The following is a 22454-nucleotide window of genomic DNA, read 5'->3' on the forward strand; positions in this document are numbered from 1 at the left end:
CTTATTAGAAATATTACTGCTGAATTTCAACATTATATGTAGTTTCCCTGACAGGAAATTTACCATCACAGAAAAGAATTTCTATACATCTATAGCCTTGCGATGATCATGAAGGGTTGACTAAGTAGAGCAGCCTTTCCATTTCTTCTTCTACCGGGCACGTTGTATTCCTGTTTAGAGATCACTGATGTAGAAATGATGCTGGAGGAACAACAGCTCAAAACAAACATACAGGCCAGATTTCCTCCCATCTGCTGTCCTGGTGTCATGGTTTGTCTAGTGAATTAAGGAAGGTCCATTTCAGCTCAAGACTGGTCCCTTTAGAGGTTTAGCACTTCTGCTTTACTCTCCAATTTTCCTCCTGTTGTGTCAAAAAATAATTCAGGAAGGGAGAGGAAGGCATGGGTTGGGATGTTCATAAGATTCAGTGAGCTTCTGGGTTTGATACTGTTAGGCTATTTGCAGCTCAGACAGTGACACAAGGCTGCCCAACTGCTGAAAAATGGGGGACTGCCAGCCCAGAGCTTAAAAAGTCATGGAGGAATACAAAAGTAAGCTCTTCCCATGGTACATCAGCATGGACGGGGCGTAGAACACATTCTCCATGACTCAATCTCCCTGCCTTTCATGCACAGCTATCCAAGAACTGAGGATTTAACCAAACTCCACAATTTGGGCACTTTGTCAGAACAGTAAGTACTCCAGAAAAAGCAAAAAAAGTCAGGATAATTACACAAGGCAGAACATAAGCAACAGCCAACAGAAATTAGGTACTTCTTTAACAGACTCCAGACCATTTCTATTAATGTAACATTTCCTCTAACACTGAGAAATAAATGCTTTTCTTTTTTTTTTTTTATGTGGCAAAACTGTCTTTAAAGATCTTTATGTTCTAAAACTTATCTCTCATTCAAAAAGGATTGTCAATTACTTTTTTAATGGTATTTGCTTGAGGAGAAAGCAAACCTTTAATAGAATGAAATATTATTTTCAGATATTTGCTTAAGTAGCAAGCATCCTAATCTTTGGGAAACATTTCCATGTATGTGTGAGAGGAAGGAGGTTGCAAGTGGAATTTCAAGAAGTCCTAACTCATAGGAAAAAAAATACAGAGAGCTATGTGTGATTTTCAGAGCACAAAAGAGATTCGAAAGTTTGCTTTTACAAGAATGAAAATGAAATATCTTTACAGATGTCACTAAGTTTTATAAATTCACTTTGCCATCCTTAGGAGGTCTATCTCTGTACATGGAGAGGGAAAAAAAAGGTCTTTTAGTAACGCTAATGGCACTAGACCCATCTGACTATCTACTTACACCATCTGAACTGTTGCATCTTCTCTGGTTATTAAAACTATGAGTTCAGGATTGCATTTGCTAGTGTTTTGTTCCAAACAGCCAAATCTAATCTATTTTAGTCTGATATTTCAGATCAGATAAGAAAGTTAAAAAAAAACAACAAAAAACGGATGTATTTTATATACAAATTAACAGGAGTTCTTTTCTCAGAAATCACATACAAGAATCAAGATAAGAAACTACTCAGTGAATTTAACAAATATCTATACCAATACCACAAACGTTGTCATAGAATCTTGAAATAATATACTGTTTTCAGCAGGTCCTAAGATGACCACAATTTCTTTAAAATGAAACAAACCACATCGGCAATCACTGCTACAGGTTGGTGAATTGAAACAAACCAATTAGTAAGAATGATCCAAGGACTTAACCTTAGATTATAAAATGGTTTGGGTTGGAAGAGATCTTAAAGCCCACCCAGCCCCACACCCAGCCATGGGCAGGGCTGCCCCCCAGCTCAGCTGCCAAGGGCCCCATCCAACCTGGCCCCGAGTTCCTCCAGGGATGGGGCACCACAGCATACCTGTCAGCTGTGTCAGGGCCTCACCACCTTCATAAAGATGCAGGAGATAAACATCTCTTTTCAGAAACAATAATCTTTAAACATTACCAGCCCATTTTTCTGAAAATGAGGGCCAAAAGTCACTGAGATGTCCTATCCATATCAGATCGGAACAATTTAAGAAAACAGCATGCGTCAGTCTTTACTTACCCACCACACATTTGCAAGCTAATGTTCCCTTGGCTGAGGCTTAGAGAGGCTGCTGCAAACCACCCACTGCAGAAATGACTGTTCTGGTATGACAGGTTACTGCCCTGAGAGCTGCTGGTGTGCACACTACTGCAGCAGGTTACGACCACCAGGGCATCCTGCATCACTGCCACTTGACAGGACAGAGATCACCAGCTGCTCAAATTGCGCTCTGACAATTTGAACTTGGTCCTGCCAAGTTTTTGAACAGAAGAGGAAGAAACACAAAATCAAGTACGGCAACCAAAGAACATTATTTTTAATATTAAGAAAAAATATATATGAATATTTCTGTGCTGGATGAGTCAAGCCTTTATTGCTAAACCAGCTTGAATTAAAGCAGGTGAAAAGCTGCTATACTCTAACCAGTGAAAACACAAAATCAGTTTCACAAATGATTTTTTAGCATTCCAGTTACAGCAAGCAGGAGATTCAGAAAACCTTATTTTAATTAAAAACTTTATTTTTCATTACAATTCACAGTTTATACATGGCAAGACAAACTCTTGCCATGTGGACATTCAGAACACTGTGCTGGGGAGACAAGGGTCTTTGTTATAAGAGCATTGCTCGGTGCTGTTTCATGGAATTTCTTTAATTTTAAAAGCGTACTCTCTATAAATGTTAATTGACTGATATTTACACTGAATTGACTGAATTTACATATTAACTTATATTTATTAGAAAACAAGCTAAGCATCCAAAAACATTAACATTCATATCTTGCATGTTATCTAATGGTCAGAGATGCTGTAAGATTTGCCACTTGAATCATGCCCAATCAGCAAAGTCTCATTCTTATTAATTTACACAGAGCCTAAATTATTCTTTAAGGCCTGTTCAATTCATGTTATGTACAGCCATGTTACAGTAGATTAACATAAGAAAAAAAACATAAAGCTATCCGTTCCATCTTGCATTTCTTCTGAATCTCATGTATACTTACAAGCAAAACAGAGGGTATAAAATTAAAGTTAATGTGTTTTCTTAAAACCAATAAAGAAAACCCATAGTCTGGTTTAGATCTGCTTCTCATCAGCCTATCCTGTCTGAACAATCATCAGTATTCAGATTGTGCTATTTCTCAGCTCTTCTTCATGCCTGCACTTATATTCAGAGCCATCTCTATTGGAAATGTATGGAGTCACAGTGATACCAGTTTCAGTCGCATTCCCGTATTAGTCACAGCTCCGGCACAGGCAGCCACTGTACAGCGTGACATTCAGGAAAGCACTCCAGCAGGGTTCCTGTGTAAAATATCATATGGTGTGTGGTGCGACTTGACTTAAGGAGGAAGTTAAGATCCTCGTTGCACAGCAAATATCTGGCAGAAGGTTTATGCTCATTGAAAATGGTTGTATTTTGCTGCATTGGTTTCTGGATGCGGTTATTGGAATACAGCAATTAAAAGCCCCTCCTGCCTCTCCTCAAAACAGCCATCTTTATTTGCTTGTCATCTACCAAAGAACTTAGTGATAGAAAGCTGATTTTTATTTTATTATTATTATTTTTTTTTTGGTACATCTGACACAGGGAAAAAAAAATCTGCTGAACACTTCTTGAAAAAAATAAGACCTAAAGAGGATCTGCAGGTTCTCCAAGTCAGTGTGAACAAATATCAGCTGGACCTGAGTAAAACAAAATTCTACTGGGGAACATATGTGCAACTTTCAAAACTGCAGTGCCTTTAAATTCAGAGCTAAGGACATCATTTGATGACTGTTGAGTTTTGGCATTCATTCATGCTGGTTGGTATCTTCAATACAGACACCTTTAAAACACCATCATTTCAAGAAAAATGAAAGCTCAAATGAAAAGCACTTCTCATGCAAAAAAAAAAAGGAAAAAAAAAAAAGAAAAAAGAAAACATACAGGAATTGTAGAGGTTCTGGTTCTCCAAAAGATAAGGCACTGACAAAAATTTCTTAGGTAAAAGGCTGCATAAGAATTTCTTGCCATTTACAAATGTGTTGTAGTCCATAAATGGTCCATTCCTAGGCTCAGTAAGGTAGACCCTGAAATATTAAGGACTGATCCCTCAAAGCTACATTGTTACCATAAACAAGTGTGATTCATTCTTTAGGCCGTATGGCACATTAGGAGAAGTGAAAAACAGTCTGGGCAGATAAAGGCAGAAGACGTTGCGTGTTCCAGCATCTTTCGATAACAGAAGTGCCATTCATCTTTGTGTCTTTGAAGAGATGCGATGGTAACTCTGGACTGCAGTTTCTGTGGAACTCATGCACACATATAAAATGCTATTAGCATTGATCTTTGACAGGGTGGAGAAAAAAGGGTGTATGGTTAGTCTAAAAGCCAAGAGCTTCTCAAGGACTGGGACCCAACGTCACAGCTACTTAATATTTTCAATGACAGCTATTTCTTCTGCTGCACAGTGCGGTGTCAAACCATTCATGTAAATGCTGTCTGTCTTTGTTAGAGCTGGCAAGAGGTCCTTCTCACTGGTGAGATGGTTGACTGACAGGGTTCTCTTGCAGGGGGTCAAGTCTTGGTTGTGGTTGACAGCGAGCTCAGCAGAGAGCTTTCTTTTGATGGAGGTAGCCCGCTGAAACTTGTCGTAGATCTCCACGCTCAGGCGTCTTCGGGTTTCTTTGAACTCCGCGGTGACATTGGCTGTCCACTCTGCAGCGTGGGCTCGGAATTCCCCTACCTGCAGCAAAAACAAGAAAAAATATGCAGCATAATAGGCTGAGGACTTCAAAGTCTTCATAGGCTTGAAAGCAATGCAGCTGTGAGCTGGCTGGCAGAGAGCTGTGGTGGTTGATTTCTCATCCCATATACTTGCTGTTTCATTGACAGCAACAAGAAGAAATGATGCTCTAGTAAGAGTTAATAGCAATTAAAAAAAAAAAAAATCTTTTCTACTGAAATTTATTACTGAATTACAGGCAGGGAACAACAGAGGGAACAGAGGGGAGCTCCAGAGCCCTGACAGCTGCCCAGTGCCCAGCTGGTAAGGGCATACAGAAATCCCAGCAACCCAGGCAATGCCGTGTGTTGTTATTTATGAGCACTTCTACTGTCTGTGGAAAGATCCCTAGGAGACTTGGCAAAGAACTTTCTAAATTTAGACAGAAAAGCTTTTTTTAAAAGAAAGCATCAGCTGCTGGTATTCTCTCTTTCTTTGTGCTTGCTCAGACATAGTGCCAACACAGTAATAGCTTCAGTCCTGTCAGCAGCACGTCTGTGTACCACCCTGCTTCCTCCAAGGTGACACGCATGCAATAGGAGGGTGGGACAGCTGGAGCTGTCACCACTCTCACCCCAAGGAAACACAGGCTGCCAGTCAGCACGCTGCACTGTGTGCTATCAGCATACAGCTGGAGGGTGGCATTTCCATGTCACGCATGGATCTCCAGCCTGGTTGGCAGCAAGGTGCTAGTTTGCACAATCATTATCATTTAATGAATGTATGTATGTATGTATGTATGGGAGCAGCCTGGTCTAGTGGGAGATGTCCCTGTTCATAGCAGGGGTTTAGATCTAGATCATCTTTAAAGTCCCTTCCAACCCAAACCATCCTGTGATTCTAGGTCTAGTACATCCCTGCTGTACACATGTATATTCCTGTCTCTATGCGTCTTTGCCTTAGAGTCTGTCTATATTCAGGCTGATCAAGTTCATTAAAACCACTGTAACTTTGACCCACAGTTTCTGCATTTCAGTGCTGTGAAAGATGGAACACACTGTGAGCCCAGGCTCTGAGGGTACGGCTGAGGAGGGGGAAGGAGGCAGCTGCTGGCACAGGCTCCCAAATTATCATCTTCCTCGGACAGGGCACAAGGTAGACCTGGCAGCTTACCCATGTAATAGTCTGAGGTGAACGACAACCTTATCAATTATATGCTATTTATATGTTTTCTCTTGTGCTTCAAGCAAACAGTTACTATATTAAATTTCACAGGTAATTAAAGGAAGCACATTTCGAGGAGAGTATCTTGTTATAAGACAAAAGGGAATAAACTGCTTTTCTTTAAATCTTGGCTCTGTAGGCAGCTTATTAGTTGGAACATATAGCACAGGGGAGATAGACTGCTGATAAATACAACTCCAAAGAAAAGCATTTTAGAAGAATTAACCTTCTTAAATACATTAGTCTAATTGGTACTGCTCAGTCCAGAATTTCAATCATCAGTAAGCAAGCCTGGACTTGGTGAGCACAGAAATCAAATACAAATTAACAAAGAGAAATATGGGGCTAAACCATCAGAGAAGAGTGGCCAAAGGCTTATTCATACTTTGCAGTGCAGTGGAAAACAGGAATATAATGAAGGTAAAAAATAATCAGCTCACTCAGGAGTGACGAGGCTTCAGGAAAACTTTCCCCCTCCAGAAACAAAACAAAAAGCTCTTTACTCAGGGGTCATTTTATTACATTTATCTCAGCTTCAGTGAACTACGCAGTTGACTAATGTGGACCCATTATGTGTATTTTCTAAAACGAGGATTATTATCTGTAATACACAGAGGATTCACCCAGCTGAAAGATTATTAGTATTTAAATTGTGCAATTAGGATCAGACACACTGCATTTCAGATCTGAAAATAATGAAATCTGCACTGCTGAAACATTTCAGCTGCTGCACTAGTTTTATTTGTAGTAAACAAATAACAAAAGTACGATAAGCAGTATCAGTGCACTGACACCCTGGGGCAGCTTTGTGCTGCTTTAAAGTTCTCCTAAAGGCAAGCTGCTCAGATTTTGGAGCATGCTGCTGTCTAGGGGAGCAAAAAGCCCATATACAGCTATTTTGCCCTGAACATTTGTAGCCCTCTCCAGCTGTGTAAGACTTTTGCTCATGCACACAACTCTGCAATTGCAGATAATCCCATTCAAGGGATGTTATTAGATCAGTAGTTTTAAAACTGTCTTGGCAACCTACTAGAAGTCACAAGCATCTTGAACTGCCTCCCTATGACCTTCCTAACCTGCTTTTTGGTAGTGGATCCAGTTCCCACTTCTCCCATGTGTTCTCAGCTAATGAAAAACAGCTGGCCATGCTTCTGACAAAAGCAAGTACAGGTAACCTTTATTACATGCTCAGAACTCTCTCACCAGTCCACCTCACAACATGTTGATGATGGAGCTGTCTTGCACTAGAAAAGCTGCTCTATTTTAACTCGTATGTATGGGAATTATTCTGGAAATTTTTCAGATTGTTAGGATAGCTAATTACTAGGTTCTAATTAGATTTCTTTTGGGAAACAAGTTTATGCTGCTAGATGGAGAACATCATTAATATATCTTTTAGAGACAGAATCATGTTCCAATTAAGGTGATATGGAACATGAACATGGTGGTCTCAGTCCTATCTGCTCATATATCAGAGCCGTGATGCTACTTGGCAGGATTTCAATTCTATATTAAAATCGCTGAAAAAAAAAATAAATAAAAATGCAGTGCTGTTACTAAGCAGAATTGAAATACATTTCTAGTAAAACAGAGGTAATTGGCACAGTATGAGAAACAAGGTGGTGCTGTGTGAACTGTGTGTGCCCCCAAATCATTGCTTTCAGCCCCTAGCTTTTGTGTGAACTAAAATGCACTCAAAAATGTTATCTTTCCAGAATAAAACTCTTAATTCCATAGCACTTACAGATTTAAGTACAAAAGGTCACAGGAATAGAAATGTGCAGTTTTCAACTGCCAGTGAACATAAGCAACTGATAATTTGATCCTTCCTTTATCCATAGGGACCTTTCTGTATATATGCAGGTCCATTCTGTCCTTAGGGTATGACATTTCTTCCTATTGCATTACAGCTTCTTTTCATCTGGAGGCTGACAGACGCAAAATGCTTTATGCAAAGTGATTGAAATGCCAGTTGCCTGTGCTGCTCAGAAAAAATCTTAACTTGCATACCTACCGTAACACTTGTTTACTTTTCTCAAATTCTCTTGCCCCATTACAGCACACAGCTCTAATTTCTGCAGTCACCATAGTTGGATATCACGATAACATAGCTGGGCAATATGATGCAAAGATATGGTCCCAGTCACAGAAATTATTGACAGCTAAAGACCTTACATAAAGCTAAATTGAAGTACATATTTCAGAAGTAACAGGAAAACCACATCACAGTGATATAAGTAACACTAGCCTGGTGAAGTTGCTCTTTTCTAACTTTTGCAGAAGAGAAACACCACCAGTAATGGGGACTCAGCCATTAGCACAGCTCCAGGATTGACTTCCTCAATGTCAAAATCCAAATCAGACTACAAGATGTCAGATATCCACAGTGATTTCACAAGGAGCACAAACTTTAACCCATTAATATTGTACCTTGAACATCAACAGCGGGTAACTATATCAGCTATTTATGAAGCAATACCCTACTGCCTTATGAGACCTGTATCTGCTGGACTCAGTAACAAATTCTCAAGATGTATGAACGAGAAATATATATATTCCACATCATAGCACACATCATCATGACACTAGACATGACACTAGACATTTTTCACTCAAACATCATTCCTTGATTCAATTCACTGCCCAGTACAGACTGCCTGGCCTCCAGCTACCACTGCTGGATGGGCCTCTATCTCTAAATGTATGTTGTAAGGTGTCTTTCAAAATGTGATATTTATTCTATTAGAACATAATCTGAACAAATATAAAATGTGTACTTATTCCTGTTAAAGCCACTTTATATATATATATATATATATATGCATATATACACACAAAATATACAGCATGAATTTTCTAAACGACCAAAGAGTTCCCAGACCTCACCAAAATATCATTTAAAGATGAATATACTGAAAATAATGGAACTAGGGGGAAAAAAAAAAAAGGACAATAAATAAGCATTCTTTCACTTTTCCTGCCAAAAAAAATCCAAACATCTAAATTAATATTAACCTAAAACTCTGGTCTATGCCAAGCCTCTCAGCCAGTATCACTGATGAGATCAACATCTTCTCTATTAATTTTCATCACCACCAATTAAAAAAGAAAATTTGAAGATACTGAAGAACCTGATACGAAGAAATTCTTCATATTTGTCAGGAATTTGGACACTCTATGAACAGATAGCCAAATAATTACGCAAACAGAATTGCCAACCTCTCAGTAAGCACACACAACCTATTAACTGCAATCTGGACAACACAAGTCACACAAGTATTACATATGAATAGTCTGTACTTTGAATTAAGTCACAACTGTAGTAAAACAAACAAAAAGCATAAATATCTCCTTGAATAGACCGAATTGAATACACGCTGTTCTAAGCTCTCCTTAACTTTGCTTGAAAAATCCCAATACGAAAGTGTAACCAGTTGATCTACTTGTGTTTAAAGGGAGAGAAGATAGAGTTATGTTGCCTGGAGAGACATACATGATGCGAAATATCTGATGTGCTTGGGAGAAGCTATAGCAGTGAGCACCAAACTGTAAAAATAGACATTACATATGTTATAAAAGAAATCATGGCTAAATGTATTTTTAAATCTCTCTCTTTTTTTTTTTTTTTTTTGGCATACGGATCTCATACAATTTTGAATGGTCATGATGTTAGTGCAAACCAAAAAGAAAAAAGAAATAAATAGGGCGCAGCTGAGCGGGAAATATCCATCTGAATATTTTAGAAAAAAAAAGTGGCTGTCCTTATGATACTTTTAATGCTGTAGATGTTCCTCAGTATATGATTTCTAACATTTATACCTAATGCATTCTCCAATTTCTCAGCTTTTTTTTCCCCTCCAAAGTACTTTCCTGTTACTTCAGAATAACACATCCAATTAACCTCTCCATGATCTGCTACTCAGTGACAAAACTAGAAAGAACACGTACATATCACATTATGCACTCAGCAGAGTAGAGTACATAACATTTTGTCTTGGCTTTCAAGAAACTCATCCAAGGCTTCTCAGAAATTCGTCTCAGAAAGTCTCACTTAAAAACTGAAATAAAAAATAACTTAGGTACAGACAGTCTTGATGTATTTAACAATGCAGCTGCTGGGTGGATTGGTTCTGTAGGTGGGTTTGTCTCTCTGCCTTCTCATTTTCCTGCAGTCCTGGGTAAGCAAACGCCACTTCTTTCTGCCTGAACTACTGCTGGCCACAAATGTATGTTCATTTTTGCAGAAGAGAAAAAAAAATAGGTTTGACAGACATTTTGATTGAAGCCCATGCTTTTCCTGTGTTTTAAGAATTTATAGTTCAACTAAATAAATTCCCATCCCCAGTATATTGCTTTTAATATTTCTAATTATAGCATTATTAGAGAACAACCCAACTTCACTGCCCTGTAGCAGAAGTAGAGAAGACTGCTACTTATCTTTAAAGGTAAGACAAGACAGAAGCAAAATACAACAGAAAGGCCACAGACTGTACAGAGATATCTAGGCTGAGCTTTCTCAGGTGTGTAACCACTATTTTCTGCTCTTTCATTCTTCCCAGGACTCAGTTCTGTAAGAAAGAACTCTCCTACATCAGATCTTTAACACAGCAAACTTTAATTTCAAATTGAATGTCGCAAGTAAAGCATTATTTGTTGTCTCATTTGGTACCCTCAACCGGTATATTAAACCCTTTTTTAAAAGCCAAGTACTAAAAGGGAAAGATTCTATTTTGTAAAATTGCTATCTTCTGGAATAACATTTAAATTACTTAGACAGTGGTATTTTTGTACACACAGTGGTCAGAAATGCTCTCCCACTGGTAACTGGATTATTCAGTCCTTCAACAAAGAACATTTGTGAGTTCATTCCAGTGAGCAACGTCTGTTTGCTTTCACCCACAACTTCCATGAGTGCAGCTGATGCCTTGGATGAAACAAACCACAACAGTTAAAGGGAATGCAGAAAGCTCATGAATTTTGATTATTTTGCTGTGGAGAAGCATATATGGAGACATCTGTGGGAGTGTATTTTGTGGAGATAATGACAGATGGCAGATACAGAAATGCTCTTTTGCTCTACCATGGTCCAATTCAACTAAATAGGAACAGGTAGCTTACAATATACTTTTTTTTTTTCATTGGCAAAAACAGATCAAAATAAATCATGCATTGGGCTTTTTTTTTTTTTTTTTTCTCCCCAGAAATATAAACACTTCTGTGTTAGGTACTCCCTCAGAACTGTTCCTGATATTGCTCATAAGACAATTCTTTGCATAGAGTTACATGTGTATATTTGATGATTGTACACTATTGGCCTGATTGTCTCCATTCCTAGCATTTCATCTTGTTAATAAAATTTCAAGCATAAAGAAAAATGTAAGCATCTCCTTTTAACAAAATCAGTCATTTTATTCAGTTGATTCATCTACCTCAGAAAGCTATCCAACCTCTCTCAACCTGATGGAACTGAATGACACCCACCTTTATTAACCACAAGAAACTACTGGAGCTAACGTGAAGCTGTATCAGCTGACCTTAATGTAATTCAGGAGAACATCTATTCTGTCTACACTCTACAGCCCATGACTTTGCTGTGGCCAGAAATAGCAAACATTTTAAGAATTTTAGTACAAGCATAATGAAATCCAAGTCACAAGCAGCTGAAAGGCTCTGTCTTTTAAATTTCTCCCACAGGAAAAAGATGACTTCAATAAGTTCACTGGATTTCATTTTTCCTCCCAGAGATATGCTAAAAAGAACAAAGAAAAGGCTTAATTTAGACTCGGTACTAAGAATACGATGGTTATTGTAACTACAGGGTCAAGTCTCACCAAAAATTGTTTGATCCTAAAATTTCCAATGTTAATATCTGGAGTAATATTTTGTGAAATATTAAATCTCTACTTTAATTGCACAACCTGAGTATTACAGCTGCACTCGTTCCCTCCACAGAAAAGTATGCCATAAGTTCTTCAATGTCTTTTTTCCATTATTGCAAAACACAATTTGCTCGCTATCAGCACTGCTTCTTGAAGATGCAAGGTTATTCTGCTGGACTGGCTTTGTCTGGCAATACTTCCACAGGAGAGCTATCAAATGTAAGCTTACATGTTTGCTCTGAGATAAAAAAAAAAAAAGTTTTTGAAAAGTTAGCCTTCAGGAATATTAATCATGAAGATGTGGGCTGAACAGATTCCAGACTAAATATCACTATCAGTAGAGTTAAATCACAGATACATTTGTCTTAGTAACTTAGAGGATCAATTACATCTTGTTTCAAAAATAAAAAATATAAATGAAAATCAAGATCTTCTAATATAAGTTACAGTAACCTACGTTCACGGAATCTTCATGTGTAATTAACTCTGAGAAACACCACTGCTATAACTGATCTCTTTAATTAATTTCTATCTTATTATGAAGTGTAAGTAATTTGTTCTAGTTTTATTTTCGGGAATAGCTCTTGTCATTACTGTCTGATTGAATTCAACCTGAAACTGAAGGCATTTTATCCTTCCCAAGTCAGCACAGTGAGGAAAGAGCACTGGGGAAGAGTTGGGGCTGCCCAAAATGCCAAGACAGAGTGCTACTTTGCTAAGAGTTGTATTTGTTTAAAATTTCTGTTGTAATCAACACCACACCAGCATCACTTTGGGACACAGTGGAACTTATGCAAAAAACAAAACAGCCATCACTAAAAGGCTTTTTTTTTTTTTAATCCTCAACTAAGTGGTGGGATATAAACATGGACATACCAGCACGGTAACAATAGAGATGTCACTTTTAAGTGTGATGAACCTGAGGCTAAGTTAAGCAAGCACTGCGTGTAAGAAGTACAGAAAGATCAGGAAAAAACATCTCAAAAAATGAAGTGTGAAAGACTATGAGCAGACTAGTTCACTTAAGATTAATAGAAAAACATGTCCTTTTATATTCTTTACTGCACATAGTACAACCATGTACTTGCAAAAGAGTGATCAATACAGAAACTCCTGCTATGGCAGGACCTAGAACACCACCAGGATAGCTTACACTCCCAGTTTTTGGAATGAGATGAAATTTAATTCAAAATCAAGTCAGCCATTTCTTCCTTCTCACACCATCACCACTATTTATGTGTGCGAGACTAAAAAAAGTTTATGGAGGGGACTGTACTATCATCATGTTTTATCTTGTTTGGGATTTTTTTATTATTATTATTATTTTTTGGCCCTGTTGGTATTTAGGTTTGATAGTAATTTATGACCTAATAGTTTATGTTCTTCCCCATCTGACACAAATTAGTAGAAAAAAAGCAGTTTTTTGAATGTTGCAATTCTTTCTCAAATACACATTTCTGCACACTCTTAAACCTAGGCAGGCTTCTTTTGTTTTGCTGTTTTTGTAGCCCTTTGCATTCCTCTTGAATGTTAGGCCACAGAGCCAGGGACTGTTTTCTGGTAATATTCCTTTCAATAACATCTGTAGCTGTAACACCGTGTTCCTACAGAAATTCAACAACTGACTGCTGGCGCATCCTAGAATTGTGTCACCTCCATTAATCACTGCCTTGTAAAAGGATTTCACATGCAGTTGCTTTCACACTACGACTGCCTCCCACAAATATTTCTCCAGTTCAGCACTTTCTAGGAACAGGCTTGCACCAAGTCAGTCTGCCCAATACTTTGAGCTTGTGAATGGATGCATTTTAGCACTACTGAAACTTCCTTTGGCGTTGTTGTTCGTGGGGTTTTTTTTGTTGTTGTTGTTGGCTTGATTGTTTCTACAAAAAAAGAAAAGCCCTGAATTGTTTTCTTTGATAGAAGCTGCCCCATCTTGCTTAAAGCAAGCTGCAATGGATCAGCAATGTGCAATGAATCAGCAGTGGTTTCACACCTTTGTATAAAGCCTCTGATCAGCAGGCTGTAGAGCAATTCTGATCATCTTCCTTTCCAACTCAGCGGATGGATGCAAGTGCCACAATGCAAGCTCTTTGTCACTAGAAGAAAATCTCAGTCACCACCCTCACTGAGCAGGCTCTGAGGCCTGTTTGCCTGCAAGGTCAACACAATTCACTTGTGTTGCAAAATTGTATTGCACTTCTCTAGCAAGCTAAGACCACTCATTTTGCAGTCAAATAAACACCAGAGATGTTCCCCAGTCAGGTGTAGAGTACTACAGAGAAACCAGGAAGGAGGCCAGGGAAAGATGGAGGACAAAGGCAGGCCAGTATTTTCAGCAAAGAGTGGCTCAGCTGTTTTGTAAAGTCAATCTTGAGGTTTTTTTTTTTAATTAACATACATGTAATATTACAAGACTGAGAGATACCATGCCACTCCATGTATACAGTCTACATTTTAGGGTCTTCCCATGGTGGATATGAGAGATGGATTCATATTCCCTTAAGGCTGGGACCCATATGTTTAACCTTAAGCTACAGTAAAATGAAAAGACAATAAATATTACAGAGTGCAATAATATCCATGGCATCATCATGACAAGACTAATTCTGTTTTGACAGACATGAGTGACAGGTCTGCTGCTGATGCCAAGGAGATTAAATAGAGTGATGATTCAGATGAATCAAATTGTTTATAAATACCGAAGATAACATTTGCCTCTTGAATTTCCTGAAAGAGTGAGTATTCTATTTTTCATGAAGTTTTAGACCTGGTCATTAAAGAGGGATCCACATCATTCAGTTCAAAAGAAAGACACCCAGCATGAAAATCACTTGTCCAAACAGAGCTGATGTCTAACACTCTTGATATTCAAAGAAGAGAACCTGCTTGTAGAGGATGCAATTCATCTCACACAGTAGATGCCTTAAAATGAAGTGGATATGCTGGAAACACTCATTTCCTTGCACTAACTATAAAGGCAATGTAAATGACTAAGTCAGAAGTTACTCTCTGCAGTGGAGATTAATTCCACCTTCATTGATTTGAATGGAGTCTGGACTAAAGTTTCACAAAGAATACTGTGAGCCGAAGGGATGTTAATTTATTTAAGGGACCTTATTTTAAAAATAAAAATTTGAAATGTATAGCCTAAGTGACTAAGGTTCTTGGTTGGGAAGTCATTTTTGCAGGACATACTGAAATTCAGAAGCTGCTGCATACTGAGGCAAAAAAATGTGATGAAAAATCCTGCTGAAATATTACCTTTCAAAGAGACTAAAATCAGAAGACTTCGTAAGTTCTCTGAGTAATCAGAGCACAGAGAATAATGAAGAGGAGGGAGTTTATGGCAAGCTAGTATAGCTAAAGCTGAACTTCAGAGACAGATCGCCTACTTATGATTATAGCACACAGCATGTTCCAATGACTTTCTGACACTTCATCTATCTTACTGCATGAACTGCTTCCAGCAGCAGATCTATGCTTCTAAAACTCCCACTTCTGTCTCTACTTGTCTTTCACTTCTCCCTTCATCTGATGCATTCAAAACTCTCAGGACTATTTCAAGAACCAAGAGCACCTGAGCAACTAAAAGACATGCTGATTATTTGGATTTTAATATAAAAACACAGCATTACAGTGGATCAAAGATTAGCTGATCAGATTCTTTTTTTTTTTTTTTTTTTTTTTTTTAATCTCAGTTCCATTTGCATCTGACAAACATTTTGGCACTATCCTGGGGAAAAAAACAAAAAACAAAAAAAAAAAAAACCAAAAAAACAGGTTTTTTAATTTGCTGAAACAGTGAAATGCACCATTACCACCAATCCTTGTGTAAATCGTTTTTTTTTTATGAGCAATACAGCTGCATTTGTAAAGCGGGGAAACATGGACAGGTCTACAGATATTAGGTGATAGCCATGATCAACATGCCCATTCCTTGGAACATGGAGGATTCCTTTCACAATATATACTCTACATTAGCACTTTTTAAATTATTATTTTTATTTTACTTCAGACCACATGAAGAAGCACAAGAAGGTTATTACTACTTCCTATGAAAACATGTCATATAGCTCAATTTTGGTTGTTCAGGGGAAGGAAACAAAGGGACTTGCATCCTCTGTCTCCAAATGTTCTGGCCTCCAGTACAATTCAATAAGCTTGGGAGGTACCTGCCTTCAAAACTGGACCAAAAGAAATCAACTCTATCAATCACTACTGATTGATTTGCCCTCTCCTGTATCTGAAAGGGGTAAGCTAGTGAAGATTTCCTGGTTTTTGTTTGTTTGTTTTGCTTGAAAGCTACAACACAAATCCCATAAGTCCTACATAAAACCTTTTTTCTCGTGGACATTGATATCCACAGCAAGTAAAAGTCTCTTGAAGGAAGACAACATCCACAGTGAAGTGTTTCATTTGAAATATATTTAACTGTTTTAGTTCTAAAAGTTCATCCATTATGATCTTGTAAGTTTTACCTCAGCTTGTATCTCTCAGTAGATTTCAATGTAGAACTTCATTTTTACAGATAAAGGCTTCTTCTGATTATAATGAGCTATTTTTCCCCAGTGAGTGATAGAAAGTTACCTTAAAAAAAAGTAAGTATAAAGGCATGTTTATGACTAGGATTTTCCAGTGCACTTACTTCTACTATCAGAACTACAGATAAGTTCTTCTGCTATAATCTGCATCCACAGCATCTGGAACAGACCATCATAAATTTAAGCTTAACTGAAAAAACAGGCAATACATGAAATTTAGTCTCCTCTGACTTCTGCTGGCACAGAGAAGACTAAATTTCCACTGAACTGCCTTGGCTTCTTCACATGAATTTTCCTTGACAGATAACAAAGATGAGCTGAGAGCAGCAGTTTTTAAATCATAAAATGCTACTTGTAAAGCTAACACAATACTTCTGTTAATCAGATAGTTAATCTCTCAGCAGAATACAGGATACTTGTACACAAATTCCTTTCTACAGAATCAGCACAGAATCCAGAAGTAATTTCTCATATTTTCTAACTAGCACAAAGATTATGTTTTGCCAGTTTTCTCAAATCAGTCTCAGTCATGCTGTAGCACCTATTGCCAGAATATTTTCTTTCTGCTACGGATTTTCTCAGACACACTTAAGCAATGGGTTAAAAAGCAGGGGAACACTTTCGAACATCAGGGATATGATTAATTGAACAAATGGTACCAATTATGTTATGTCTGTCTTTAATCTAACCTAAAACACACGAGACACTTGTTTACAGCAAAGTCCTGAATACCTGCATCAGCCAAGAGAATTTGGTTATATTTGAAGAATGAGGCTTTCCTTTCTGTAGACAAAATGAATATGTTTGTTTAGGCTACAAAGGTGAGAAAGAATGGAAAGAGGAAATAGGAGATACATTCCTGATGCCTGAGGAAAGTTTGGCATAGCACTGTGCTGCATAACCTGGCAAATGGAGTATTGCTTCATATAAATAGTATTATATACTTTATATGCTAAAGAGGCCCATGACTCTATTAAATTCATGTTTCTTTAAAGCTTCTCCAAAATGAGCCTACGTTGAAATATCTACAGTATAAAAAAAACCCAAGACATTATAAAATCGACACTTTGGTAATATATTGTCATTATAATAACATGGATAATGAGAGATTCTAAATAAGATTAAGATCCTCAGTGCTATGTACAATTATGTAGTCAAGATAGCATCTTATCCAGATATCTTGCTGTCTAATTGAACAGCTTGAGAAAAGAGAGATTAGAGACCAAATTCATTTTAGAAAGTATCATGAAGAACTAGACTGTTCCACTAGCGTATGAAGAAGGGCAATAGAACCAAGCCTGAGCAGGGTATTTATCATAGTCCCAAGTTATAGTGCATTAGTCATGATGCCATTTTTTCTCCAAGAACCTAGGAAATGCAGCTTAGGAAATGCTCCAAGCTAAGAACTGTTAAACTCTGAGAGTGCTCTAGGGAAATACTACATGTACTTGTCCAACTCTTTCCCCATGCAGAGGAAAGAATGGGCTAGGTGGCCATATTTCTTAAGCACAAAACAATAAATTTCAACAACACGGGCTAATCACATTTGACATGATCTGGTGGTTTCCCTGCAGACACTGGAAATAATACAGTCTGGGTGGTAAAGTTGCCTGCTGTGTTTATCCAGAATTCAAGATTGTGAACCTGCATACTGTTGAACTTGCAAATAAAAACACTTATGTGATAACCACTGCTTCATATTTGTGAATGTCATTAGTAAAGTTACTAGTGTGAACTATAAATATCCTTTGAAATTAGCAAAGCAAAAGATCAGTTCCCATACTCATTAAATAAAATGGATCAAATAAACATTGTGCTCATGCTTCAGAGCTACATCCTCTCATTATTTAGCTGCTTATTCTTTTATTGGAATAAGCATTTATGAAATTCTCTGTAAAATTGTGCTTAAAACAGGCCTGCTGCATCACTCTCACTAGCTGTAAGAGCTAGGAGCATAGCAAATAGGATGCTTCTCCCTACAGACCTCACAAAATGGGTTTACTAACTTTGCCCAGCTCAAGTCCTCCTGCCCACTGCCACCATCACTTCTCCCCTGCAGTTAGGAGGAGGCAGGGACCCTGAGAGGCCCAAGGAGCCTGTAACAAGTGAAGATGTATAGGCATAAACTACTCTTTATAGTAAGGTCTTTGGAACTCACAGTTTGCCAAGATTACAAGCATTGATGGTGCACCCTGCAACTAGGAAGACAATTTAAACAAATATAAGTAGCAGGGACAGCAAGCAGCATATTCATTCAACAACAGGAACAAAGATTCTTTATATTTGATTAACACAAATGAACTGATATGTGCAGAGGAATTGAAGTTGAAGCAGAGGGAAATGATATATTGCTTAAAACAAAAATTATTTCTAAAGCTTCTAATGAAGCTCAAACTGTGCCAGGTGTAACCAAAGGAAATTTTACTTATCCTCTAGCATTTTCAGAAGTCAGAACAATTTATTAAGTGACAAAATTTAAAGTAAAATATTATATATGATGAATACATATTTACAAGTAGAAGTATATTTTAACTGAAAACAACACACCTTACTACAAATAGGTATGCATGCAGCTGAAGATAATCTAGTAAAATACACCCAGGCACATTTAAGTAATACATTTTAATACCCGACAAGATAGAGAAGATTTATTCTCTTAGTGCTATAAGATGGTGAAAGGTATATTGCATATAAATTTCTAGAGTTTTTCTATTTTTCTTTCTGTGCTCACACCTCATAGAGAAACAAACAAAGCAGAATAATTTTTGTCTCAGAAATTAAGAACTTCATTCTGCCATTTAGAATAATTCTTTTAGAAAATCTTCTTCTGTAAGTCAGATATAAATATGCACACACATTTAATTTAATACAGTTTACCTAGATCCATATGCAGTCATGCAAAAAATAAAATAAAATAAAAAATCACTGAATGTTTGACCAGGCTAAAGTAAAGATTCAATTTGTGCTATGGCATATACTTAGCATAGAAACAGGTTTTTTCCCATTCCCTAAGAGCAAAAGGGGTTATACATTCATCTGACTTATAAACGAAGTTTTTATAAAGCAACATTCTTTCTCTTCTGGAAATGTTCTTACCTCTTCTTTTGTCTTTTTTGATATGACTCTTAGCCAGTCTCCAATCATGCTGAGAACAGCTGCAAAGTAAGCAAGCCCAACAAGGATCCAGAACCACACCACTGGCTTATAAAAATCTAGGTATTCAATATCTGATCCTCCTGAAAAACAATGAAGTTAAAAATAAAGCACATTTAATTGTTATAGGTGCAAAACTATTTTAAAATTAATTCTTTTCCAGAAGTTCTAAAAATTTATTGCAAAATATTTCATTGTTAAGACATAACAGTCTAAATTCCTCCACTGCTGAAAATGTGTTGAGATCAGCAGGAGTATGCAAATTGTACACTAATCTTTCAAATAATGAAAATGAACATTGAGAAGTTGATTCAGTTTCTGAGATATCATTATTTAAGGTGCAGGTTATTGTGGATAGCATGAATGAAAGGACTTCCCACCTTCTTCAAACATGCATGCTGTACCAAATTTGAAGAGTTGTTCTGCAATATGTAATTCATTTAACCATTGAGAAATCTGACTTTGCTAGGACTAAGAAACACATCTCCATTACATGAGTCCTTTAACTTTAGTAAAGAATAGTATCAGCATTGAGAAGTGCCCCTGTGGGCAGTCAGACACTGCCATCTCCATTTTATAGTAGAAGAAATCAGTCTACCGGGACTTGAGTTGAACTCAAGAAAATGTGGATAATACAGTTGGCAGCTGAAGGCAGCTTTTTTGAATCCCACTGCCATAAGAACCAGACACTTTCTTCCTTTCAAGTGTTGAAGTGAAAAAAAAAAAAAAAAAAAAAAAAAAAAAAAAGGGTGATAAATTTCAGAGATGCTGTAATGGAACTTTTATGTCCAACACAGCTATAAAGAACAGATGCATAATTTCCCACAAAGAACAAAAAAAGGTTATGTTCATCCAGGGCTCTCAGACAACACAAACTAACTCATATTTCACATCCCACAGTACAATAAAACAAGCCTTAAGCTTGCAAGTCAGCTATACCCCATCAAATAAAATCATACCCTTCATTTGGGTTGCTGCAAAGAGAAGTTCAATTTATATTTCTGCCCACTGAAAAGGCCAAAGGAAGATGCTCTTTACCCCCCTTTCATGACAAATAATAATTTTCCCTACTATTGTTATCTAATCATCACACAGGTTACAAGCAAATTTTACTGATTGTTATCTTTGTGAGGAAGCCCTCATAGACAGAAATTGCTTTTCTCATGTCAACGAGTTTTTTCATCAATAAAAACTGTTGAGCAGTAATGGTTGATATAACTGCCTAAGAGAGAAATCCATAATGCAAAAATAAATAAATAAATAAAAATGGGTACTTAACATCTGCATGGTTACAGGACAGTCTGAAATAGAAGACAGCCTACCTGCAAAAGTTTGAGTTTACCACACTTCAAGGCAACCAATTACCAGATAAAGCAATTTGTTAACAGCTGCTTCATACCAAACCCAGCAAAACAGGATTTACCCACGTCTTTCCCCTGCTGTCGTTCAAAAATATGTTGATTACCATGATGCATCAGAGCTCTATCAAGAGCCATCCATGAACCTCACACTTTATTTCACATTATTCATCTACTTATGTAGTGCACAAGGAAGTACAGTACGAAACATCCACTCAGACTTGTTTCTAGAGTATAAAGTTTATAAATGGAAACTAGAGATCAAATATATCGGTCTGCAGGCAGCAATTCCTTCACTGTGTCAATCCAATTTATTTATAGCAAGGTCAATTACCAGGTCAGGAGTTAGGACATCTTGATACTCAATATCTTTCTTTGCTTTCTGACCAGGAGATGGCTCTATCTAGCCATGCCTAAAGGAGTTCATCTTTCCAACTTTTGCAAGGGGTAGTCAAAACACTCTAGAACAGCTTATGAGTTGTTGAGTTCATGAATTTTAAGGACTCCTTGGGGAGGTATCAATTTAATGAAAGACCATGGAGAAAAAGATATATCTAAGGATATTTGTCCTGAGATAACTCTTTCTCTATACATATGAAAAGCAATTACATAAAGTAAACTTTCTTTTATTGATGCCATTCTTTTCCCTATTGTTTTTAAAGCTAACTAACCAAAAATTATTTCTGTGAAGTCTTTTTCATTCACATTTTTCCTTCAAAGTAGAAAATTTAAAAAGCTATCAGTACAGATTATCTTAATCCCATATTAGCAGAAAACTTCTGATTCACTCCAAACTTGGCTCTCCAGACCAGTAAAGGTCATTATTACTTCATATCAATAATACAAATTCTGGGCATAGAGATGAAATTCACTTCAAACACAGCTGAAAGCAAGCATGCCCAACCCACAGGCTGCATGCAGCCCAGCCCGGCTCGCAGTGTGGCCACTCCCTGCCTCACACCATGATGGCAGTGGCTCTTCTGCTGAGCAGCCTGGCCCGGACCCAGTGTGCCACTGTCACTTCATAACAACCAAATACTGGTGTGTGATCAGCACCTCCTGGGCCAAAAATCAGTGCACTGTGCACTGCTAACTCAAGTTACAGCAAATAAATTCATGCATTTTGCTACGCTGGTTAAACACAGCCCTGTGAACACAAGGAAATATGAAGCCGCGCTTTCCATTTTGATAAAGGAATTTGAGAATAGGCTTCAAGATTGACTAAAAAATCATCAGTATTTTTGGTTCACTTGCAACTCCATTTTCAGTCGACAATACAAATTAGCTGCAAGTTTTTAAATGGAATGCATAGAGTTGCAATTAAAAATTTGGTCACATCTCTTTAACAGACTTTTATAAACTCTCTATTACCAGAGAGGAATGCCCCTCACAACTTATTCACATCGCTGCTTTTGGGCAGTACCTGCATTTGTGAACAAATAGAAGAGTAGAAAATGGAGAGACACTTCAGAATAAGAACGCAGCTATAAAACACCCATTCCATGCTGTCCTACCCAGAAGTCAAGAGAGATAC

General features: G+C 37.4%; 1 protein-coding gene across 3 annotated transcripts in view; it reads right to left on the minus strand.

The window, feature by feature from the left end:
• Nucleotides 1–2342: 2342 nt before the first annotated feature.
• KCNK2 (potassium two pore domain channel subfamily K member 2) overlaps nucleotides 2343–22454 on the minus strand; it is a 120318-nt gene continuing 100206 nt past the window's right edge. For all 3 annotated transcript variants that reach the window (XM_085219243.1, XM_085219244.1, XM_085219245.1), the window contains 2 exons: nucleotides 19506–19645; nucleotides 2343–4783 (listed from right to left, as the gene is read on the minus strand). In XM_085219243.1, the coding sequence (XP_085075369.1) occupies nucleotides 4466–4783; nucleotides 19506–19645 (458 nt within the window). In that variant the 3' untranslated portion in view covers nucleotides 2343–4465. The remainder of the gene's footprint in view (nucleotides 4784–19505; nucleotides 19646–22454) is intronic.

The sequence above is a fragment of the Meleagris gallopavo genome, chromosome 2, assembly GCF_905368555.1.
Source record: "Meleagris gallopavo chromosome 2, MGAL_WU_HG_1.1, whole genome shotgun sequence".
Taxonomy (NCBI): Eukaryota; Metazoa; Chordata; class Aves; order Galliformes; family Phasianidae; genus Meleagris; species Meleagris gallopavo.